The following is a 19,534-nucleotide window of genomic DNA, read 5'->3' on the forward strand; positions in this document are numbered from 1 at the left end:
TCTAGCCCCACCCACTTGTTTACCATTTCCTGTCCCTTCTAGCCACCTACATTCTTTTATGTATGTGTGTGCGCATCCACCAACTGTGCACATGTGGAGGCCAGAGATCAATATCAGGTGTCTTTCCCTCTCTCCACACCTTATTTCTTTTTAAGATTTATTTATGGGGGCAGGAGACGGCTCAGAGGTTAAGAGCACTGGCTGCTCTTCTAAAGGTCCCAGGTTTAATTTCCAGCACCCACATGGCAGCTCACAACTGTCTGTAATTCCAATTCCAGGGGATATAGCATCCTCACGCAGACATACATGCAGGCAAAACACCAATGTACACAATAAAGGAAAATATTTATTTATTATGTATATAGTGTTCTGCCTGCATATACACCTTCACGTACCAGATCTCATTGTGGGTGGTTGTGAGCCACCATGTGGTTGCTGCAAATTGAACTAAGGACCTCTGGAAGAGTGCTCTTAACGGCTAAGCCATCTCTCCAGCTGCCCCTCATCCACCTTATTTTTTTGACAGGGTCTTTCACTGAGTCTGGAGTTCATCAATAGGCTAGGTTGGCTGGCCAACCTGCTCACCTTCCTGACCACTTCCCAGGGCTGGAATTCAGGCATACACTGCCTCGCCAGCTCCCCAGCCCCTCCAGCCTCCTGCTTTTCTTGATGTTTCGGGAAGCTGCTTGTTCCAACTATACACCCTGGAGCCCATTCTCACTGCCTGAACATCTGCCCCAGTGGGGTCAGGTCTTGACATCCCAGCTATGACATCAGAGGTGGCTTTCCTGCCGGACGGTTTGAAGAACAGCCCTCACTCCCTCCTGATCTGTCTTCAAGTGACCATCTTACAAATGTTATCAGCCTAACATCTTTCCCAGAAGAATCCAGAGCTAGGAATCAGGAAAGAGAAGGCAATGGCAGAGACATCACAGGGAAGTCTCAACATGGACAGTGGACCAGGAAAGAGCACCAATGAGCGCCCCACTCTACATCTTCCACAGGGCTGTCCTGACCCGGAAGTGACAGTCATCAGTAAGGACAAGGGTGGACTTCCCATCTACTTTCCCCCACTTCCCAAACTCTGAACAGGCGACACAAATGCCTATCAGAAATAAAACACACGTCTGTCTCTCCTGCCCCTCCCTGGCGATCCCCATGAAGACTCCAGAAGGGTCAGTATTAGCAAAGTTTTACTTCAACTCTTTTCTGCCCATAAATGACTAAAAAAGCCGGTGTGCAGAAGGCGACACCACCTGCTGGAGGCCGCGCCAGGCACCGGGTGTGTCCCCGAGGCAAGAGGCACTGCTCAGCCGCCCTCCCCCAGGCTGGGGACCGGGCGGGAGGGAGGTTTGGGGTGGAGGAACAAGCCAGAGTGGTGGCTGTGGACCACGTCGGGGATCCCAAGGGCCACCCCACTCTGTTGGGCTGACGACTCAGGGCACCCAAGGCTGCAGGGGGAGGCCGTGAGGTTTTGGAAAGGTCCATGTGCTGCCCCAGGAACGCTTGGCCAGCAGTGGGGGGTAGCCTGTCACTGCCAGACACCCTCCTGAGAGAACCTCTGGGTGTCACCGTCTAATGTAGTGTGAGGGGCACAGGCCAGGTCATGGCCTAAGGCAGGTGGTTGGATGGTAGGCATGGGTCCTGGGGCTGTGGCTGTTACCCTTCCTTCTTCCTTTCTATAGTGTGGTCCAGAGTAATGGGTAGACGTGGTACTGACAGCGCTCTCTGTCTGTCTGTCTGTCTGTCCCTCTCTCTCTTTTCTCTCTCTGTCTCTGTGTGTGTGTGTGTGTGTGTGTGTGTGTGTGTGTGTGTGTGTAAGAGGGTGCTCATGGGACATCTCTGATAATGGCTAGTTAGTGCCAAACAGGAGCCTATGCAGAAAGTGGTCAACAGGGGTCACCTGATACAAAGTCCTGATCCCAAAGAGGCCCCTCAGGGGCCAGTACAGCTGGATGACCAGGGCCGGGCAGGCCAGGCTGAACCCAGGCCCCAGTATGGATGTGAGCTGATGTCAGGGTGAGGGACAGTGGCAGGGATGGAAAGGGTGGACAGGTGGCTGTGGTGAATACATGAGCAGCAGGCACGGGAGTGGCCAGCGTCCGGCCATCAGAAGGTGAAGCATCGCTCCTTGGGGTGGCCCACTCGCTCCAGGTTTGGCAAACAGGCAAACTGGATCATGGGTGGAGGTCCACACATCAGTATCAACGGCTCCTCCCCAGGCGGTGGAAGGTGGTCCCTGATCATCTCCTCGTTCACGAAGCCCTGGCTGTAGTTCCAGTCTGTAAAACAAGGGACCAGTTCAGTCAGAATGGAGTCCACTGCCCACCTGACCCACAGTGCCCCTGTCCATCCTGACCCCTCCCAGATGTCACACATCCCTACACCCAATACCTCCTGACAGCCTGCAACCAGAAAACAAGGCCTTCCTGCTTTCCCTCACCCACCCTACAGTTTGAAAACCTGCCCCATGGGCCCCCCCAACTATCATAGGATTATTGAGTCTTATAATGATAGGATGCAGCTCGGCCCGTGCATGCTAAACAAGTGTCCCGCCCAGGGTATGGCACATGGATTTTGTTTTACAGAAACAGATGCCCAGAGGACCCAGAATTGTTGAAGGTCACACCCAACGAGTCTCCCTGAGGCGGTGTCCAGCCCAGGCTGGTCGGAGTGACACTCTCTACACCTTGAACCCCAGCGGCAAGCTCACTGCCTGGCTCTTCTGCCCCCCCCAGAGCCGGCTCCCAAGAAGTAGGGTCTTGTTCACAGCTGGCTTCTGGTCCCTGGCCTAAAACTGTTACTCAGTAAACAATGAGCAGGCCAGGAGAAATGACAGGCTCAGGACTGAAATCCCAGCACCTGAGAGAGACAGGGGAAGTGAGGATGTGAGTTCGAGGAAAAATCCCCTGAAGGGGCAACATGTAAGAGCAATCCGGGATCTGACACCAATGAGGCCAGGGCAGACTCAAACTCTAGGCCTGGGCCCTGGGTGGCAGCTGCTCCCTCCAGGTCCTGCCACCTCCTCCTTTCCTGGGCCTGTGTGCACACTATTTCCACCGTTCCCATCCCTCATAACAGGTAATACATCAGAGAGGAGCCAGCGCACGGTGGCTGGGGAGGGTTCTGGTCCAATATTGATGTTTAAGGACCTGCTGGCTGGTTCAGGATGCTCAGAACAATTCTGACACCTTTTGCTCCATCTGGGGGTACCTGCTCCAGGCCAGTCCCTGAACTGTCCCCTGTGGGCACATCCCTGGATTGCTTTCAGAGGTAGACAGGTGGAGGCGGCGGCCGAGCAGGGGGATGCCGGGCCACTGACCCCTGCCACTGAGGCTGCTTCTGAGACTCAGGGCTCCACCAGGCCTGGCAGAGGCCCCTCAACCCCGCCAGTCCCCATCACTCGGGATTATCTCCTGCTTGTCTCTGTCCTCTGAAACCCAGACAAGCTTCCTCAAAGCCTCAACAGCAACAGAAACAACACAGAAGTTCAGGGTAAAAAGGGCACTGGGGGGCCGGGCGGTGGTGGCGCACGCCTTTAATCCCAGCACTCGGGAGGCAGAGCCAGGCGGATCTCTGTGAGTTCGAGGCCAGCCTGGTCTCCAAAGCGAGTTCCAGGAAAGGTGCAAAGCTACACAGAGAAACCCTGTCTCGAAAAACCAAAAAAAAAAAAAAAAAAGGGCACTGGGGACACGGAGCTGGGGCCGTGGATCAAGGCACTTGCTGTGCAAGCCAAGCCTGGTGACCCGAGTTCGAGTCCCAGAACTTGACTCCACAAACTTGTCCTCTAACCACCACACATATGCGTCGGAATGCACCCGCAACACACACACACACACACACACACACACACACACACACAATTTTTTTTTTTTTTTTTTTTCGAGACAGGGTTTCTCTGTGTAGTTTTGGAGCCTTTCCTGGAACTCACTTGGTAGCCCAGACTGGTCTCGAACTCACAGAGATCCGCCTGGCCCTGCCTCCCAGTGCTGGGATTAAAGGCGTGCGCCACCACCGCCCGGCAATGTTAATGTTAATTTTTTTAAAGGCGCTGACAAGGAGGCATTGCCTTTATGATGTCTCTATGGGTCCCCAGGTGCAGGAGGGGCCAATACAGTCCCAGGAGACCCCAGGACTGGGAAGAATCCACCGTTTGATCCATCATGTCCTCCGAGCAGGGATCCCACGAGGTAAGTAACTGAACACATTTCCCTTTGCACCCTGGCTGCTGGGAGTGTCGGGGTGACATACGAGGCCCATTTGTGGCAGGCAGGCATCACAGCCAATGTTTGTGTGAGCCCCATCCCTGACTCCACTTCAGGCCAGCCCTTGTTTTTCTTCCATTTCTAAATTCCATTTGTACCCCCTCTGACTCAGCGTGTGAGTCACGGCAGGCTTCCTAGGATTCCTCTGGAACAAGGCGTGGCGCAGCCAGACAGCTGCCTGGGAACGAGCCGACTGACAGCGCAGACAGGTACAGAGGAGAGGTTCACAAGGCATCTCCGCACGGTGTTTCCTTACGCGGGTCCCAAAGGTGGCCCCGGGGAAAGCTAGCATTTGCCACATGTATGGGCTGCTGTCTCTGTGTCTAGGTCCTCAGGGCCTGTTGCTTCTTCCTTGTGGGTCAGGGTGGTATTGAATAAAAGGGAAATGCCAGCTGATTACCCAACTTTTGCCCTAGCCCTGTTAGGGAAACCAGCCCTGCAAGATGGCCTGCATTTCCACAGACCACCACGAGGGGGCAGCCCTGGCCCTGACCCCCTCCGGAGGGTGGTCTCCAGTTAGCTGCTCCCAAGCAAACCCATCTCCCACTCCCTCTTTCTTTACTAGAAGAACAGAAGCCATTCAGACACCCACACCCAGTGCCTCGCTGACTCACACACACAGGGCTTGGCCGGCATGGAGCTGAGTAGCTGTTATTTCCCACTGAAACTCCTTCCTGCCGGGGGAGGAGGGAGGCCAAGGCTCATAAAACTCCACAAGTGTGGGAGACTCCCCAAGGCCTCCCTGGGATTACGAAGGGATTACAAAGGCCGTAGGCAGAGGAGACTCTGGAAGGAGCTGCCTGCAAGGTGCCCAGGGAGCTCCTGGGAAGCCTCCTCCGTCATGAGGGATAACCCATGCTGGGGTGGGCTTCTGGGTGATGCAGCTGCTTTAGAGTCACCGTGTTCCTGTAAGGGGCCCTGCAGCTGTGCTCCTAGCTAACTAACCCCAATAAACTCGGTGGGCACCAGGGTGAACTTGGGTGGAATCATTCCTTTACTCTATCTTTGCTCTCTCAACCCAACATAAATAGAAACGGTCTTATCTTTTTGCCCTCTCCACCTGGGGTTAATAGAAATAGTCTATCTTTGCTCTCTGTCCCAGGGGGGGACTAGAAACAGTCTATCTTTGCCCTCTCTCCCAGGGGGGGACTAGAAACAGTCTATCTTTGCTCTCTCTCCCAGGGGGGGACTAGAAACGGTCATGGAGGAAGCAGTGTTAGTTACTGCTGTTGTTGTTTTAAGGGGATAGGGTCCCTTGTGGCCCAGGCTGGCCTGGAACTTGCTATGTGGTTGAGAATGACGAACTTCTGATGCTCTTGCCTCCCACCTTCTCCTGAGCGCTGAGATTGCAAGCATGTGCCACCATCATGTCCAGTTTGTGTTAGGATGTAGGTCAGACCCAGGGCTTCACGTCTGCAGAGTGAGCCCAGCCCAATACCGATGGGACCTCTTATACTCTCTCATTTTACTCAAAGCAGGATACGAAGGACAGCTCAGCTCCCAGAGAGCAGTCTCACAGGAGTTTGGGGGCCTCGTTCCCTCCTTCCAGCATGGACCTGGCTCCTCCACAGCACCATGAACTTGACCCACAGCTTATGCAGGCGCATGGCAGTATAAGGGCAACCGTAACACCCCAGCCCCTCTCCAGAGTGAGTGACCAGAAAAAAGCACATACAAAGGCTGTTACAGATTACAAATCACACAGAAGCTGCCGCCCGACCCCCAACCCCAAAGTGAGCCAGGCCCAAGGAGATAGTGTGGGCTCCACTGTCCAGGGGGGCAGTGTGGAGACTGAAGGACCAGGATTCCTGCCCTGTCTCTGCTGCTTCAGAGCTGTGGGATGTGGGCACGTACTTCCCGTCTCTGAGATCTGGTTCCCCCACGGCCATGAACAGGCCGTGAGTGCTAAATGAGCCTGGTGAAGGCTCAGGGCTGAGGGTTCAGCCCCCCACTCCACCTGGGGTTCCCCATGCTCACCGTCCGGGGCTTTGTCCACTGTGTACCAGAGCTTGAAGCGAGCGGAATGTTCGTTCCTCAGTTCCTCCAGCTCAGGCCGCAGCAGGATGTCTTTCTCGGACTGCAGGGGACAGGCCACCCAGTCAGGAAAGGTGACTCAGGGACTGCCCTTGGGGACCTCAGCAGGGACAGACCCAGGGGTGGACCGTCATGCCCCTGTAGGCCACACTTGGCGACTCAGAGGCAGATACTGAAGCTCACGAGAGTCCGAGTGACCCAGTGGCCCTCTCCAGCCACCTCTGCAGAGCCTCTCAAAGCAGCTGACCAACGGGTCCTTATAAACAGAGCCTGTGAGCTGGGCATGGTGGCACATGCTTATAATCCCAGCAGCCAGAGGCAGAGGCAGGAAGATCATGAGTTCAGGACCAGTCTCCACTTTGTGGGTTTACGGCCAGCTTAAGCTCCCTCTCTCCCAGTGAGGGCATCAAGGTGTTTCCTACAGCTCTGCAGGGACCAAGTCTCAGGACAGTTGAGACTAGATCGGGGGCAGAACATGCTTCCCCTGGGCTGCTGTGCCCAATACATGGGGAGTGCAGAGCTGGGCCTGACAGGCTCTGGGGACAAGATGACCTGAATCATATCTGAGAAGGTGCCAGGGTCCGGCCTCTATACTGCTGGGACAGGTGGACTCAGCTTGGTCCCCCTAGAGACCTCACATAATTTCATATTCAGCCACCAAACACAGGACCTGAGAAGGTTTGCGCGACAGTCTTGCTTCACCAGCCTAGTCTACCAGTGAGAAGGGCAGAAAGGGCAAACTCCTCGTGCCAGGCTACCCAGGTCACAAAAGCCAGGCTTCACCAAGCCCCCGGCACTTCACCTCCGCCTCTGCCCAGGCCCGTGTCCTCCCACTCTACCAGAGTTCCACACTCTGCCTGGGCAGCACCAAGTGTGGAGGAAGGAGTTTAGGAATGGGGAGATGCCCCGGGGCTCCCCCTTCAGCAGCCACCCACACCTGCTGCCGCCAGAATGTTCGCCCTGCCCCTCATTCCAGACATCCTCAGCACCTCTGCAGAGCCTTCAGACTCTTGCCCAGGACCTGGCCAAGCCCCAAGTCTGCCTGTTCTAGAGACTGTTCACTGACCTGGTTGGCAAAGAGCAGGTAGCACACGGTGTGGTCGTTTGGGTCCTTCATGACGGCGCGGATCACTTGCAGCATTGGGGTGATGCCTATAAAAACAGGGTCCTCACACATTGACACCAGGCACCCAAGCAAGGAGAGGTATGGGGCACCCGGGCCTGGCCTCGGACCTGCCGCTTCCCATCCGCACATCCTGACCCACCCCCAGCTCAGCCAGGGCTCCGCCCCTTACCTGTGCCTCCTGCAATCATGCCTACAGATTTCACCGTCCTGACAACAGGGTTGGACTTCTTGTCTGCACGGATGGCAAACTTCCCTAGGAAGAGAAGGGTGATTGAAGCAGCGAAGCCCTGCGGGGTCCGGGCAGGGAGGACACCACACAGTCCCGGGCAGTTGGGAGTGACGATTGGAATCCAGGACCCTGCTCAAATGAGATCTCCATGGAAAAGAGAGAGCAAAGGTGGGCAGAGCGGAGGATTCCCACTCAGACACTGGCTGGCTAGTTTGGGTGGCACTGAGTCTGCAAATGAACCTGGTCCCCCCCAAGCACAGCCAGGGGCAGCCCCTGCACCGGCCACTTACCCTCTAAACAGCCACCGACCAAGGTAGGGGGCAACACCACCTGTCCCCACCCCCCAGTCTCCCCAGACACAGCCCCCCCCAGCTCTCCAGTTCCCAGGGATGCCTGCTCTCATCACCTTTGCCCTGGTAGACCAGCAGCCCGTTGGGGCCCCGGAATTCAATGGTGTCGCCAATATTCATGTTTTCCAGGTACTGAGACATTTTCCCTCCAGCAGGAAACTTGGGATGGGTGTCCTTGAAGTAAACCTGCAAGCCACACAGGTATCTCTCAGTCCCCAGCCAGCCTTGGGGCACCCCAGCCTCTCCTAAGGTCCCATTCACCCCAAACTTAAGCCTTCCACCCCACACCTCACAAAAGCAAGGCTTCTACCTGCTACACAGGGTTACTATCTGGAGGGACCGTGCTGTACCAGCTGAGGTTCTGTGTCCACATCTGCCGGCACAGTGAGGCTCTGGGCATCAGCTCAGCCCAGCCCCCACTCCTGGTACACACTTCAGCAGTCACACAAACATCCCCCTTGAAGGGACTTCCTTACGGGCCCCTGGGGGATTACTGTCTTGGGAAAGGCGAGGCCTATGGTACAAATGGCCTAAGAATACGATGGACACAGAGGAGTAGCAGTGCCCATGTCTGGGCCCCGCCATCTTCCCAGGGGCTGAGACCTTGAAGGTAAGCAGGAGCCTGACCGGGAAGGGGAGAGGTGGGCAGAACACTGTCAGACTCTGATGCATCCAGGGCCAGCAGGAGCCACGGAGACTGGGAGGGGCCTGTCTATGGCCCGCGTGTCTCTCTCTCTGTCTCTGTCTCTGTCTCTCTCTCTCTGCTAGACTCCTCACCTCCCCGCACTCTTCCTATCTGACCAGAGATTCCAACCCAAACAGACGCTCGGTCCAGGACCATTTCCTTTGTTTCTGGACAAAGTCCCAAGCCAGACTGGGACATACAGAACCCTGTCTAGCCCGGCGATGTCTCCACCCCTAACCATCCCTCAAGGCCCGCTCCGCACTGTTTGTTTGGTTGGTTTTGTTTTGTTTTGTTTTTTCAGAAGCAGGGTTTCTCTGTGTAGCCCTGGCTGTCCTGGGACTCACTCTGTAGACCAGGCTGCTCTCAAACTCACAGAGACCCACCTGGCTCTGCCTCCCGGAGAGCTGGGATTAAAGGTGAGCACCCCCACCGCCCAGTTCTGCTCTGCACTTTTGACTGGCCGTTCTCAAGCCTGCTAACCTGAGAGCCTCTACACCTGGAAGGCTCTTCCCTCCCTCTTCTCTCCTCACCTGGCCATCACCCACTCGGCTATGGGTCTCCCTTTCTCTGCCACCTGAGTAGGAAGCAGGTCTCCATACTCCACCCCGCCACCCGCAGCCATGCCCTGGGGTCCCCACCTTGACCACCAAGTCCACGAAGCCCTTGTCATCGTCGCTGGAGACGGGGGTGTAGGGCCGAATGACCAAGTTCCCATCAATCCTGCTCGAGAGGTAGATGTGCTGGCCTGTAAGACAAGGAGGGGTCATTTGGGGTCGGGTGCTAACCCCCCCAGGAGCTTGTTTTCCCATGGCCCTACACCTGTCTCACATTCATACCCTGGCCTGGCTCCCCCTGTGCCCTCCCCCGTCACAAGGGCTTCCCAGACCCCTCAGCACTGGTCTCTACACCTGTGCTGGTGCCACCGTCGGGGACACGGGCCTACTCTGCAAGGCCAGGCGCTGCCCCCTCCTCCCAGTGGACTCCAGGGAGGAGATGGGCTGGGCTGGACAGACTCACCAATGGGAAGGCCCAGGATGTGCTGGGGCGAAGGCAGGGCGAACCGGAAACGCCGAGTGTCGTGACTGATAATCTGCAAAGAGGCAGAGCTGCTGGACCTCAGAGCACCACCACCACCACCACTATCCCTCAGCAGTGACAGTGACGTCACCAGCACACACACATTTGGGGGGACGGTCAGGCGCATGTGCGTGGGGGCCTCCGCTCTTGCACAGAGGGCCACACAGCAGGGTGGTCAAAGCAAGATTGAACATGTGGCCCCAAAGGGAGGACATCAGACAGTCTAGAAAATTCCACGTGGTGGTGGTGGGAGGCGCCACCTCTACTCACCGCTGGGCCGAAGGTAACAGGAGACACTTACGCCTGGACTAGGGAAGGAGCAGAGCTGTGACAGAGTCATAGGTGTCAAGCCTGGCAGTAGAAGGTTCTAGAAGCCACCGCAGCCAAAGCCCACAAGAAGTGAGTGAGTGGCTGAGGCTGAGCTATGTAGGGCCAGGGGCCACAGTAGCCTCCACTGCCTGGGAGGTCGTGGGGTTGGCCACAGTCGAGAGCCCAAAGTCAGGCCTCCACCACCCACAGACTGGGCACTAGGGTATAGTCAACAGGGGGACTGTGGTGGCCACTTCCCCTGCAAGGATGGCCAGGGACTGCTGAAGAGCCTAAGGAAAGGACTGAGAAACAACCCTCTGAGACCCCCATAGGAGGATCAAGAAGTCTGCCAGTGAGTTCTCCTGGCACCCAAGCTGGAAGAGCCAGCAGCTGCAGGGCCACACCCACATAGGCAATCGTCCACAGATGGCCACAGCATTAACACCTGGGGGTGACGTGCATTCCCCACATTAGGTCAGATTGAGAAAGAAGGCCTTGGCCCGCAGGAGGAAGTCAGCACAAGGAGTCTGTCCGTTGGGGGCAACCCCACCCTGCACGTTTGAGCAGAGGAAACACTGGAGAAGCCCAACCGGGCACCACTCGGGGCAAAGCTGCGGGCCACCCTGCCTCCCGGAACCTTTGAACTGGGCCAAATGCGGCCTCGAGCTGGCTAGGAGCAGAGTTCAGCACTATTGACTGGGCCTAAGGGCCAAGGACAGACACTACCCTTGGGGGTTTTTTGGAGGAAATACTGATAACTACAAGACAGCTTGGCAGGACCACAAAGCAGGTCCACCTGCTGACATGGCAGCGCCAGGCTGGGGAGGGGGAGGGGAACAGCTGAACTCCAGAAATGCCATGTGCCCGTTCAACGGGGACAGGAGGGTCCCCACGGTGTGGCCTCGTGTCCTCATAAAAGACACTAGACAGTCTCAGAAAAGACGCACACAAACCAAACACAACAAGGCGGCCCTGAGTTCCTGAAACGCCATCTGTACTGTACAGGTAAAATGGAAGCAGCCTGCGGTTTCCAGCACAGCCTGCTGGGCCAGCCATGGGTGGGAAGGGGAAGTCCACCGCACAAGCAGAACTTTACAGGGACACGCTAATCATGTCACACTTCAAGAATAAACACGCAGCATAGAGAGGGGAGACGCAAATCCAAAACAAAAACAGGTTAAGAGGACTGAAGTAAAGGGCAGAGCCGGAGCACCTTGCTTAAGGCTCTGGGTTCCATGCTCAGTAACAGGACAAGCCAAAAACTTGACAGACAAAGTTTAAAAACATGATGCTGGGGGCTGGAGAGATGGCTCAGCGGTTGGGAACACTGGCTGTTCTTCCAAAGGACCTGGGTTCAATTGCCAGCACCCACATGGCAGCTCACAACTGTCTGTAACTCCAGTTCCAGGGTATCCAACACTCTTACAGATGTAGATGTAGGCCAACACATAAAAAAAATACATGAAATAAAAATAAATGCATTATTAAAATCATGATGTTGGCAAGGTATGGTGGCACACTCCTTTAATCTCAGCACTTCTCTGAGTTGAAAGAGAGCCAGTGAGTTCCAGGACAGCCAGGGCTATACACAGAGAAATCCTGTCTTGAAAAACCAGGGAAACAAAACAAAACACCATGATGCTGGGTCTGTTGGCACTCAAGCAGTGCTCATCTTTAGTTCTAGCACTCAGGAGGCAGAGGTAGGGGCATTTCTGTGAGTTCCAGGCCAGCCTCACTTACTGTAGTGAGACCCTGTCTCAAAAACCAACCAACCATGGGAACTCCAATTTGGTAAGAAAAAAGGTATGCGTGTGTCTACACTTGTGCAAGACTTACTGAGAGGCCACAGAGGTCTCAGCAGGAGAGGACTCGTTTTTCATTCTGAATTTTTCCCTCTGTCTCCTCTATACCTCTGAGAACATGCAGATTTACATACATGAGTCCCATCAGGTCCCCACTGAGATGGTCAATCCCACGGTCACGTATTCTGAGTGGAGACCTGAGCCCAGGGCCTGAAGCCAAGGCTCCTCCTCCACTCCTCTAGGCTTTGACTCTGTGCTCCCTGACTCAGTTTTCCTGCCACACCCCTCTGGAAGCATCTAGGGGAAGCCAGGAATAGAGCTGGGAGGGCCCCGAGGAAAGGGGAGGGCGGCTGAGCAGGAGGGGAGAAGCTCAGCCTGGGTCCTGTCCAGACACAGTTCCAGAGGCAGCGAGGGGAAGCCATCCAGGCTAACGAAGACCAGACTGTATCTACCACACGGGCAGGGGAAGGGTGAGCTCTTATCTCCAAGGGGCAGGGTGCTCAGCCTCTCACCCTGCTCCCCAGGCTAAGTAGGGATGTGTACCCAAAGTCCCAAAGGGCCCCTCCCACTCTGATACTCCATGGACAGTGAACGTGGTGGGAGACGGTCATGGGGTGTTACGTTGCCCCCCAATATAACAGTTATCATCTTCATCAGTGCAGCTCTGACTACGTGCAAGAGACACCCCACCCCCAGACTGGGCCTGTGGTCGACTTTCCCTCATAGGATGGGCTGGGGAGGGTCAGTGGACCCTCACCTGAGGTTCCAGCCACCCGCCTCTGCACCTCCCAGTCAGCTGTGGGGTTCTGCCTAACTGACCTGGCCTAGGGGCCTCCTAAGGTGCTATATAGTACACAGGGTTAACGCAAGGGGTCCTCCACCCAAGCCACGTGGGAAAATCAAATCATTCATGTCGGGGTGAGGTTTTTCAGTGGTGTGGCTGCTTTGGGGTCACCCACAGTCACCCATGCTTTGTAAGGGAGCCCAATAAATTCAATGGTTCCCTGGTGTGGCTTTTGGTGGACCGGTGCTTTGGTTTGTCATTATGCCCTATCTGGAGAGAACAGGCGTTTGTGTCGACCTCCTGTTAACAGGGTCTGAATCCCTCTGCCACTTCTCCATGGCCTTCGGAAGGGACATCCCCGTGTTCTCTCCATTTGCAAAACGGGCAGATGAGAGGGGGAAGCCACAGGCGTGCTGGGGCGCGGGCTGGGGCAGTCACCTCCTTGTCGATGAGCCGCAGCGGGTACTTGACGTCAGGGTTCTCGAGGGTGATGGCCGGTGAGGAGCGCTGAAACAGCTTCATGAAGAGGCTGTAGAGGAACCAGACGGGGGAGAGCGCCACGCGGCTCAACTGTAAGGACAGAGTGGGCCCCAAGGTCAACACGGGCGGGAAGAAGCCCCGCCACTCCCTTACAGGTGACAACTTCACCAGCATCCCCAGGCCTTTCCTCCTGTGACCTCTCTCCTCCAGCCTTGTCCAGGGAACTCCATTTGGCAGACCACTAGGAGAACCCATCAAAACCAGACTCAAGACGTGTGCCAACCCATCACTCAGTCGTCTGTGCCCAGTGCCACGAGAGAAGTTTTGACCCTCCTGCTTCTACTTCCCGATGGTGGAGATTACAAGCATATGTATCCTGCATGCTGGGCAGGTACTCTCCCGACTGAGTCAAATCCCAGGCCCAAGTTCCAGTTCTCAGCCCCGCTCAGAAGCCTCCTAAGAGCTCTGCGCCGCCCACAGGCCTCCAAGCAGCCATGAACAGTTTCCTAAGGGTCACTGGCTCCTCACTTTCCCCTCCCTGCTTCCCCCTCAGAGCCAAGGAAACCAGCCAGTGAGGTTGGAGAAGTTGAGTCACTCCCCACAAATAATGAGCCTGAGTCTCTCCCTGGGTGCTGGCCTCTGCCTTCAGCAATGGCCGAGGCACTGCTCCTCACCAGTTGAGTAGCCCTAGGCAGCCGTTTTGGGAAGTTGGGCTTAGCTGAAAGAAGTGAGTCACTGGATCTGGCCCCGGCCCTTGGCTTCCTGGTTAGCAGGGATGTGAAGAGCCTCAACCACAGGCTCCTACCTCTACTGCCATGATCTCCCCACCAAGCCAAAAGGTCCTTCCCCTCTGGTTACTTCTGCCAGGTGTTTTGATCACAGGAAAAGTGCTCTCACACCCCCACTGAGCCATTTGGTTGGCACCCCCTAAGGAAGGATATCCTCGCTCACTGCCCCCCTCTGTCAAAGCCCTGCCAGGATGCCCCACCCTCCAGCAGCTCAGAAGGACACTCAGCCTGAGCCTCTTGCCCCATCTGCAGAAAGAATGTAATGCTCACTATGAGGCATTCCTCCCAAGGAGCAGTGAGCTAAGCTGGGGGGCCCCTGATTCCCAGAGGGGTGTGCAACTTGAGAGATGGAGGACAGTAAACCTGATACACTCCTCACCCCCCAAACCGGCCCTGCAGGTTCCAGCAACCAAGGGCCCTTTGTTGGGCCCAGAACAAACTGTCTCTCTCCTAGTCAAGGCTGCACCCCACGGGCCCCTGGTATGTGACCCATAGGGTCTAAAAAGGGCCAATTGTTGGGCCACACCCATTTAACGAGTACTACTGTGCCCGGCATCACGCAAACACCTTACCTGTCCCAAGGCTCACTGAAGGACCAAGTTGGCACCATGGAGTGTAAGCTCTAAGAGACCCAGTTTTGAGGCCCAGCCAGAACTCAGAAAGGGTCCCCTAAGGTTTGGGGCTCTGGAAGTGAATGAGACTTCCAAAGGTCATGCACAGAGCAAACACCAGCCACGTGTCCCTGGGACCCCCCCCCCCCCCCACACACACACACACACTTCAGCCCTTGCCTGCAAGTCTAGTGGCTACTCTAAGCTACTGAGAAACCGGCTGGAGGGAACTGCCCTGCCCCGAAGTCTCAGGGTCATATTCACACCACCATCTGCCGGCTTTCTCAGGGTAAGCAAGTGGCTGGCCGTGGGGACAAAACCAAATAAGAATGAGACTGCAATTTGACTTCAGGACTTTTCAGTCCCATCTTGCTGTTCCTGAACCACCTCTGGGGACAGGTCCTACTGTGTCCACATCACAGACTCTTTCTGCCCTAAATGCATCCAACCAGCTTCTCCTATGAATCTTTCAGAATCCAACTCAAATGTTCAATCTTTCCTGAGGAGTCATGCCTAGCTAACCAGGCCTTTGGTGACTTTTCACATCCTTAACTTCTCTGTAAGCTCTCTGGGGTTGGGGACCATCCTGGGGAATTTTTCTCCATCCTGCTGGACGGTTCCATGGCACATAGCAAATCCACATCCAGAAACCACCACTGTTGGGAGCCTTGGGGATGAGCACCAATGACTGTCCACCTGGGCCTATGCTTTGTGTGCCCTGTTTTATCCCCCCCAGCAGGGCTGTTGTGAGTACACAGGTTCACTAGCCGGAGTCCCCTTGGCCTGCAGCTGGCCTCCCAGGGCCTGCCACACATCTGGATTGTTCCTGACCCTCCTGTTGTGGTTTGAATGGGGAACATCCCCCATAGGCTCGTGGATTTGAACCCTTGGTCCCCAGTTCATGGTGCTGTTTAGTGAGGTCCTCAAACCTTTAGGAGGTACAGCCTTGCTGGAGGAAGAACATCACAGGGGACAGACAAGCTGTCTCTGCTTCCTGTGTGTGGCTGAGATGTGATCCCCCAGCTCCCTGCTGCCATACCTTCCCTGCCATGATGGACTGTCCCTCTAAAACCCTGAGCCAAAACCCACTCTCCCTTAAGTTGCCTTTGGTCACGGTGCTTGATCGCAGCAGCAGAACAGTGACTAATACAGAAGTGCAGCTCTCGACACATCCCCATTTAACAAAGGAGGCTCAGAGAGGCCCAACATGGAGTTCAGATTTCGTTCCGTGTGGACCAGCCCACAATCCTCACTCACCCTAAACCCACCAGTGCTGGTCAGTTTTGAGGGTAGTGTCTACACTACCTAGGTGTGGTCCCAGAACATAAGCTACAGTCCCTACACAGCCCCCGCCCCCCCCCAACGAGCCCTGGGCTCAGAATGGCCAACCTCTCCTGTCTCCGGGTAACAGGATTGCCTGGTCACCATTATCCCAGCATTTGGTGCAGGAGGCACTCAGCAAATATTTGTGCAATTACCAAAAGGACAACAACATCATCCCTCTCTCCTGACCCCGCATGTCTCTCTGTTCCAGAAACCAGGGCAAAAGCCAAGACTGCTCCCTAATGAGAAAAGGATTCAGCGCATCCAATTTGCCTTACGGACCTTAGGCTTAGCACGGGCTGTGGAGGGAGCCATGCCACCTGCCCCTGGTCCTGGCGCATGCTCAGAAGGTGCAGGTTCCATGAGCTAGGACCTGCCTCTTGGCTGCTCCTGACAAGCACTGGCCTCTTACCTCAACCCTCAGGCTGCATCTGGGAGGCGCTAACGTCACTCCCAACTCAGGGAAGAAAACAGTCGCTCCAGTGACAAGCCTGAGCCCAGGGCCACTTCTGGACACTGAGAAGGGAGAGGGGAACCTTTCCTAATATAAAAATTCCTATCTGGAAAGACAGCTGTGACAAGCTGTCCTAGCTGTCACTCATTCAGTCAACAACCTCAGCAGGCACTCCTGGGCCTAAGGTAGGTGTGTACGTGTGTGGTCCAGGTAAACCCCAGGCCCAAGGAGCTCAAACTAGACGGGGCGACAGACCAGTCACAGAGGAGCCGCACCAAGGCCAGGAGCAGTAGAGTGAAGGCTTGATCCCCAACAGTTAGAGGCCCAACCAGACTCACTCACCATGGGGCTGGGTGTATTCTGTCTTCACTAGCATACAGTAAACAAGTTGTCCCTCATGCCTCCATGGCACCACCCTAGTCCCAGCAGCAGCGGCCAAATAAACAGGAGGCAGACGGCTGAGAAGTCACTGCCCCAGTTTCTCTCTCTCTCACACACACACCATCTTACGCCAACCAGTTTCAAGTCCTTGAGGGCAGCTGCTTCCAGACCTTGACCCTCATGCCGCACCATGTACCAATAAACCCACCCCTTCTTCTTCTTGCTCTGACAGCAAAGAGGGGTAAAAGAAACTGGATGCCAGGATTCCAGGGGGGAGCCCTGACCTCACTTACCATCATAGCTAAGGGATGCATGGCCTGCTCCCCACCCGCAGGACACCCTGCCTGGCTGCTCACTCTGGCATTTTTCCCTCTAGGGCTCTGGAATCTACTCTGCCAAAGCTGGATAGGGAGGTTGGGCAGACAGCCCAGCCCCGGCCTCCCCCCAGGTGCCAGCTCCCTGACCTGGGGCTTAAACAAACCAGTCATCGACTCGCTTACCTGCCCACCACCCACTCGCCTGCTGTCCTGACAGATCAAATGACCACAGCCCTCCCGGTCTTGTTCTAAGTGGGAGGAAGCGGGAGGAAATGGAGGAAGTCCTGAAGCAGGGGGGGCTCTGGGCTGGGCTCCAGACCATGGGGGAAGGGAGCCCAGGAGGAGGGACAGGTGGATAGTTGAGCCACCCTCTGTGGATTCTAAGCTACCAACCAGGCCCAGGGTTGGCAGGAGTCAGTGGGAAGACCTTATCTGCTCTACAAGAGGAATGGGTCTGTCGGGGCTTACTGGAACTCACAGACAGGCAGACAGGCAGTCCAGAACAGCAGGCCAAGCCCGCAACGTTTTCCAGATGGACAGCTGACTCGAGTACCATCCCCTGGGCTGGAACCCCAATATATGCAGAAGGCCTCCCACAAGGCCTGCATGGCCCAGATAAGACATCTGGTACACCCAATGCCCAGCAGCCACTCACAGAGCACATGGCCTCCCGGACGGGAGGCTGGATGGTGTATATACTGTGGGCATTGAGGACTAAGTGGGACCCCAGTCAGTCCCGTAAGTCAAGGACAATACCAAGCAACCCTTGGAGAGATGAGGCCAGGGTGGGTGGGTGGGTGGGTCTCCTGATAATTAGACAGAGCTCTGCTGCCTGTAAGGAACTACTATTGATGTAACATGAATGGATGTAACAGCCAGGTGCTGGGGTGCCATGATGAACCCACCAACGTGGTCCAGAAGGTGAGGAGAACCTGGAAAGCAGGGGAGGGCAGGGGGCCCAGGGCAGTCTCTGGGGAAACTGGTCAGAATGTCATTGTGGGATGATGTCACTCTGGGGTGATGCCACATGTTTGCCTTGGGCCAGTCTGCTCCTTGAACGGACCATCCTGGGTTGGCCACTCTCTCAAGAGCAGATAGCAAATGCCAGGCCAAGAAGCCAGTTGCCTGTCTTCACCAGAAGTCTTGGATCTTGCAGAGAGGACACCCTCCAAGACAGGTGCTGGCCTAATTTCCCCACATCCAAAGAGCTGGGCACCTCAAGGCCAGGGTGTGCTTATGTGTTTGGGGGTGGGCACACTTCACATGGATGCTCTCAAGAAATCAGGGAGAGGAGGTGGTCTCCAGGGTTGCCCAGGGGGGCCTCGGTCAACCCAGAGTGACAGCAAGAGGGTAGAGTTATAGATATTAGAAGGTCCCAGCATCCTCAGTGTCCTGGGCTGGTGGCCAAGTCTAAATGACACTTCAGTGACAGCACAGCTGTGTAACTGAAAAGGCCAGGGCCTGCGTGTGCAGGTAGCCAAGGGGCAGACAGCACAGAAGATCCTGGCCAGCTACCAGCCTTGTTTATGGCAAGAGGATGCACCAAATCACTGATCTAGAGATAGCTTATACACCTTGCCCATGCACCCATGCAAAGTACTTACTCTGGCCATGCCAGCACACACGTGTCCTCTATTCACACGTCTTCACGCCCACACCCTCATTCTCTCTCTCACACACACACACCAGTGCACCTACTGTCACATCTTCACGTTCACATTTACAAAGCCCTCACGTGTGCACTCACTCGGTACAGATGCATGCGTTCCACATTCTCACCGGCTCAGCCGCTTCAACTTTCTCACTCTCACAGGTCACGCCCACTCACGCGGGCACACACGTCACTCATCCCCTGTCACGTTCGTGCACACCCAGGAAGGGTCGCCCAATGTCCGCCCCGCGCCCGGGCCCCTCTGGCCTGCGGCAGGGCCGGCGTGGCGCGGCCACTGGCCAGGGCGTGAGTCACGGTCTGCAAGGGGCCGGGTGGGGCGCGGTGCGCGGTGCGCGGTGCGCGTGAACGGATGCTGGGTGTCCCGGATCGTACCGTGTCCCCACGGTGCGCGCTGGCGACCCCAGACCCCTGCCACCTACCGTGCTCAGCTGGGACCCCATGGTGGCAGAGAAGACAGTAGCTGCGTGCTTCTGCACCCGCTACTCCGCCCGCCGCTCCCCCAACGACCCACCCCAGCCGCAACACCTCGGAGGCGGGGCCGCTCTGCGGAGCCAATCAGGAGCGCTGTGGTGGGCGGGTTGGGGGCGGGGCCCCTAGTGTCCCCGCCCACCACTTCCGTCCTGCGAAGGTAGGAGTGCGTTCTGAGTGGCTGACGGCGCTACACGGAAGAGGCTCGGCGGGATCTGCTGCTGGGGCGCCGCTGTGCGGCCTCGGGCGGTAGCTTGTCGCCTCTGGGCCTGTTTTGTCCCGGTGAAGAGAGCAAGATGGCGTCCCCATGATAAGCTCTTAAATCCTGAACCTTCGGTCCTGGAAGCCTGCAGGAACTGGCTGTGCTGGCCAAGGCTCA

The 19,534-nt window shown here is 56.2% G+C and overlaps 1 protein-coding gene across 1 annotated transcript; it reads right to left on the reverse strand.

The window, feature by feature from the left end:
* Positions 1-1,176: 1,176 nt before the first annotated feature.
* On the reverse strand, positions 1,177-19,237 carry LOC128116856 (NADH-cytochrome b5 reductase 3). Its single transcript, XM_052748476.1, has 9 exons — positions 19,107-19,237; positions 13,100-13,231; positions 9,707-9,779; positions 9,328-9,434; positions 8,061-8,190; positions 7,595-7,678; positions 7,366-7,451; positions 6,243-6,342; positions 1,177-2,282 (listed from the first exon to the last, which is right to left on the reverse strand). The coding sequence occupies exons 1-9, from the start codon at positions 19,125-19,127 to the stop codon at positions 2,110-2,112; spliced, it is 906 nt and encodes a 301-aa protein (XP_052604436.1). The 5' UTR covers positions 19,128-19,237; the 3' UTR covers positions 1,177-2,109.
* Positions 19,238-19,534: the final 297 nt, after the last annotated feature.

The sequence above is a fragment of the Peromyscus californicus genome, unplaced genomic scaffold (assembly GCF_007827085.1).
Source record: "Peromyscus californicus insignis strain IS unplaced genomic scaffold, ASM782708v3 Scaffold_20__1_contigs__length_68692818, whole genome shotgun sequence".
Classification (NCBI taxonomy): domain Eukaryota; kingdom Metazoa; phylum Chordata; class Mammalia; order Rodentia; family Cricetidae; genus Peromyscus; species Peromyscus californicus.

Excerpts from the sequence above, each read along its gene's own strand:
- LOC128116856 (XM_052748476.1), bottom strand. The coding sequence starts at position 19,127 with ATGGGGTCCCAGCTGAGCACG. Across the intron at positions 9,435-9,706 it reads CATCCTGGGCCTTCCCATTG|GCCAGCACATCTACCTCTCG; the intron begins GTGAGTCTGTCC and ends CTTGTCTTACAG. Across the intron at positions 2,283-6,242 it reads AGTGGACAAAGCCCCGGACG|ACTGGAACTACAGCCAGGGC; the intron begins GTGAGCATGGGG and ends CTTGTTTTACAG.